The 4,938-nt window shown below is 38.7% G+C and overlaps 1 protein-coding gene across 1 annotated transcript; it reads right to left on the reverse strand.

Moving 5' to 3' along the window:
- Nucleotides 1-1,628: 1,628 nt before the first annotated feature.
- LOC110735865 lies at nt 1,629-4,395 on the reverse strand. The gene is made up of 3 exons (XM_021916046.1): nt 2,273-4,395; nt 1,950-2,150; nt 1,629-1,845 (listed from the first exon to the last, which is right to left on the reverse strand). The coding sequence occupies exons 1-3, from the start codon at nt 4,393-4,395 to the stop codon at nt 1,629-1,631; spliced, it is 2,541 nt and encodes an 846-aa protein (XP_021771738.1).
- Between the last annotated feature and the right edge of the window lie 543 nt (nt 4,396-4,938).

A 4,938-nucleotide genomic window follows, 5' to 3' on the forward strand; every position in this document is an offset into this window, starting at 1 on the left:
GTCAACAACTGACAGGATGTCAGCCAACAAATTGACCGTGATACTCTTAAATATAGCTCCACAAGTGGAAAACTATATTTATCGCAATGAAATAGACAATATTCATTGAAACAAGGAAGCAAGTTAGATTTTACCAGCAATGTACCCTCACAGGGGAGTATACCAGGTGTCACACTCAAAGCAAGGAAGAAGTTCGGTGAAGCTGCACTCAGTAGACCAGCTGCACATGTAAAAGATTAGAGTCTTATGGGAAAAGGTATAAAACCAATGTGTAATGTTTACGAGGACCAAGACAGACCACAGAACAGCCAAACAACAACACAAACAAGACAATTAAAAGCAACAGCAAGACCTCCTCTAAACAAACAAAAACCTTCCTGAAGACAACCTGCAATCCAGCAACAAAGAACCACAGCAGTGAGAACAGCAGCTCCCAGCAGACCAGAGAACAAGAGAAGCCAGACCTGCAGCCCACTAGCAGCTCCCAGCAATACAGGAAAGCAAGAGAAACCAGACTTGCAGCAATAAATAACAGCCCCGGCTACAAGCACAGCCAGCCAAACGAACAAAGAAACAAGGACCTGCAGCAGAACAGGACAAAAATAGCAGCAGCAAACAGCCAAACAGCTGAGCAGGAAAGCAGCTACAAGCATAGCCAGCCAAACCAACAAAGAAACGAGGACCTGCACAGCTCAACAGAATCAGCCTCACAGCAGACAATAGCATAACAGAAACAAACCACTCCCAAGTAAACACAGCAGGCAGCAAAAACAAGAGAACATGAACTAGCTAGGAATGCTAGCTCTAAGCTGAAACAGCCACTGCCTGCTGCCTGCTGCTAGAGCTGGCAGATGCCTGCAGCTTTCCAGGCTAGTGGCTACATGCTATTAATGAGATTATCAAATAATCCCACAAAAAAAAAAAAACCGAAACTTTTGATCATTAAAACAAATAATTTTGCAGTCAAATAAAACCAATACTGTTTAAGCTAAAATCCCTAGGCTTTTATTACTTCAAATTTACTAAAAACATAATACTAGAAAGGACCAATCATATTTCCTAAGCTTCATCTTCACTTGCTTGCATGAAATCCCATAGAGTATTATCCTCGATTTCATCATCCGATTCATCAATTTCCGGCTCTGCTTGCATTTCTAACATGTACTCAGGAACGTCAACAGTAGTGGCAGGCAAGTCCTCTCTCAACCAACTAACATCATAGTCATCAGCAACAGTTGCCCCTGGGCGAACACCATCGCTAGCAGATTCATTCCAATAAGAAACTCCAACATCACCATTTGATTCTTCATTCATATCAAACAAGTCTCCGGGGATAGTTTCCATAACGTAATGTAAATGATTTTCTTTGGAATCTTGCACATAAAAAACTTGGTTTACTTGATTAGCCATCACAAAAGGGTCATTAGTATAGCATAACCTTTTAAAATTTGCACATGTTAGCCCAAACTCATCTTGCTCCACTTGAAACCATTTACAGCGAAACAATACCACTTTGAAATGTCCAAAATAATCTAACTCAATGATATCCTCCACCACTCCATAATATTTGACGTCCCCAACAACAGGATTTTGATCCCTGGAACTTGCAAAACTCGACATTGAAGATGTTACACTAACTCCACTACATTGAGTTCTTTAAAACTTCTCACAGTATAGTCAGGACCTTGGGATAAAGCCTTGATTTCTTTGGAAACATTTTCTTCCCGTACACGGTCCTTGAACCATGCTCCAATATCATGACTGTGTTCTTGTGCTCTCGCCCACCTACTCCGCTTACCCCGTCTACCTTGACTTCTTTGACGATTCACAAAATCTTGATGTTCACTACATACATATCACAAAGCAACTTAGTTGTATTAGTCAATTATAAATAAAAAAGATTAAATATAGTTATATGAAATATTACCAATTTAAATTTACTTACTGACCTTATGTAATCACTTATTTCATCACAATTAAAGAGTACATAGCGATGAGCTTTCATCAAAGTGTCTTCATCTAAAGAAATCTTTTTGCCTTTGTTTTTCTTTTTTACACCTAAAGGACGTCCAACATTAGGAAAAAGGCTTCCATCTTCATGGGATGCAGTATCATCATCATCATTTCTAGGTGCTCGATTCACCTTTGAACTAAATTCATCGTGAAGATACCTCGAACAAAAATAAGGCATTCTTCTGCCAAGTAGGCCTCTGCAATGGAACCTTCGGGTCGACTTCTATTTTTTAGATATGACTTCAATTTACCCAAATACCGCTCTTTCGGATACATCCAACGACTTTGAACAGGGCCCCCAAGCCTTACCTCCTCTACAAGATGAAGTGGAAGGTGGACCATTATGTCAAAGAAACTGGGGGGGAATATCTTCTCAAGTTGGCAAAGTATCTCTATGATTTCAGATTCAAGATCGTCAAGATCTTTAGGCTTTAGAACTTTCCTACATAGACCCCTAAAAAAGGATCCTAGCCTAATCAAAGTCGATGCTACTTGCTTAGGCAAGGTATTCTTTACATCAACTTGGAGCAAATAATGAAGCATAAAGTGCGCATCATGGCTCTTGTAACCAGCAACTTTCCTCTCATTGGATTGGACACATCTAGAGATGTTTGATGCACAAACATCGGGAAACTTAGCACCTTTTATCACACCGCAGAAGAAGTCTTTTTCACTTGAAGATAAAGAAAAACAGGCTTTGGAGTATAAATGCTTCCCTCTATTATTTGTTCTCTTTGGATAGAGTTCATTTCTTATACCCATTTCTTGTAAATCAAAGCGGGCTGCCACATGGTCCTTAGTCTTTCCCGGGATATCAAGCAAAGTACCGAGCACACTGTCACAAATATTTTTCTCAATGTGCATAACATCAAGATTATGACGCAAGGTATTAGTTTCCCAATAAGGAAGCTCAAAGAAAATTGATTTCTTCTTCCAAGGAAATTTCTTTCTGCCCTTCTTTTGAGTTTTCCCAAACTTATTTTCAAACCCTTCTAAATCTTTTAAAACCTCAGAACCTGAGAATCTAGCAGGAGGAGGAGGAGGCCTTGTCTCTACATTACCATCAAAAGCTCTCTTATTACGACGCCATGGATGATTTTCTTTCAAAGAGCTACGATGTCCCATGTAACACATTTTCTTGCTATACTTCAGGTATTTGGACCAAGTCTTATGATTGCAATTCGGGCAGGCAAATTCTCCTTTGGTGCTCCATCCGGACAACATTGCATAAGCAGGGAAGTCACTGATTGTCCATAACAAGGCTGCCTTTAAAGAAAATGTTTCATCTTTCACAGCATCATATGTGTCAACTCCTACTTCCCATAACTCCTTCAATTCCTCGATTAATGGTTGCAAGTAAACATCAATGTCATAGCCTGGAGAAGAAGGACCAGGTACAATCAAAGAAATGATATTGTACTCGGACTTATTATATAACCAAGGAGGCAAATTATAAATGGATAAAACAACAGGCCAAATACTATATGACACACTCATAGTTTTGAATGGGTTAAAACCATCAGTAGTAAGACCCAGCCTCACATTTCGAAAATCACTTGCAAATTGAGGATGTGCAACATCGAAATCTTTCCAAGCTTGTCCATCAGCAGGATGCCTTAATTTGTCATCTTTCTTGCGATCAGTTTCATGCCATGTCATGAGTTCAGCCGTCTTAGAGCACATGAACAACCTTTGTAGACGAGGTTTAAGAGGAAAGTAACGCAGAACTTTTGCAGGAACTCCTTCGTCAGGCAATGCACCTTCCTCTTTTTGCTTCTCATTTAACTTCCACCTAGAAGCTTTACAAACATGGCAAGACTTGTCATTTGCACGTTCTTTCCAATACAACATACAATCATTAGGACACACATCAATTCGTTTGTAATTAAGTCCAAGGTTCTTCACCATTTTTTTAGCATGATGAAAAGAAGTGGGAAGCTTTGCAAATGGAAAGGCAACACATTGAAGCTTCATCAACCCATCGAAAGAAGAATTGCTCCACCCGTTAAGGCATTTAAGTAGATAGAGTCGCACTGTGTATGAAAGCACAGAAAAATCCTTACAGCCTGGATATAATTCTTCTCGTGCATCCTCTAACAATTTATAAAACTTTTTAGCACTCTCATCAGGACCATTTTGAAGTTCTTCTGCTTCGGAGCTTGAACCTCCTATAACATCTCTGAAAATATCATTAATCATCTCATCCATATTGTCTAATGTGTGTTGATTATCACACTGATGCCCATCTCCCCTTGAAGAAGACCATGTTGTCAATCCTTCGCCATGAAAGTTCCACACTTTATACCTCTTATTAAATCTGTTAGCAATTAGGTGATTGAAAACCTCCTCCCCTTGGAACCAGAATCTATTAACACACTTCATACATGGGCATTAAATTTCCAGTTCATCATCTTCCTCTGGGTCCATGGTTGAATTTAGAAATGCAAAATCTAGAAAATTCTCAACTCCTTTGATATATTCTTCGGCACTGTGGGGTGCATCAATCCAATCTTTGTTGATGTTTGCCATTGTAATACTCTATAGCATAAGAAGTTATATGGAGGATCAACACAACAAAGGTAATAAACTAAGAGAAAAATATTGACATGAATTATAGGACTGGCTAAAACAAAATAAGAAGACAAACTTTCTGCAATAAAAATGCATATACAATTTTTCAAACAACAGCAATTCATATAGTATTGGGGACAAAGCAAGGGTTACTGGTGAAAAAAGAAAAAGTATTAACTTTAAAAATTAGATAAATTAAAGGTCACAAATCTCACAATACGACAATTGTGTCACACCCTAAAAGAGATACAACCAAAGAGAATGGTAACAAGCACCTAACAATCCCACATATATACATATATCAGATTATAGTCATTAAACATCAGATTCTATTCTACATCTGATACAGCCAAA

Source organism: Chenopodium quinoa, unplaced genomic scaffold, assembly GCF_001683475.1.
Source record: "Chenopodium quinoa cultivar QQ74 unplaced genomic scaffold, ASM168347v1, whole genome shotgun sequence".
NCBI classification, from domain to species: Eukaryota; Viridiplantae; Streptophyta; class Magnoliopsida; order Caryophyllales; family Amaranthaceae; genus Chenopodium; species Chenopodium quinoa.

Bases quoted from the DNA above. Each gene is read 5' to 3' on its own strand.
- LOC110735865 (XM_021916046.1), bottom strand. From the start codon at position 4,395: ATGAAGTGTGTTAATAGATTCTGGTTCCAAGGGGAGGAGGTTTTCAAT. The intron at 2,151-2,272 runs GTATTTGGGTAA...CGATGAATTTAG, and splicing joins TGGATGTATCCGAAAGAGCG to TTCAAAGGTGAATCGAGCAC. The intron at 1,846-1,949 runs GTCAGTAAGTAA...ATATGTATGTAG, and splicing joins GAAATAAGTGATTACATAAG to TGAACATCAAGATTTTGTGA.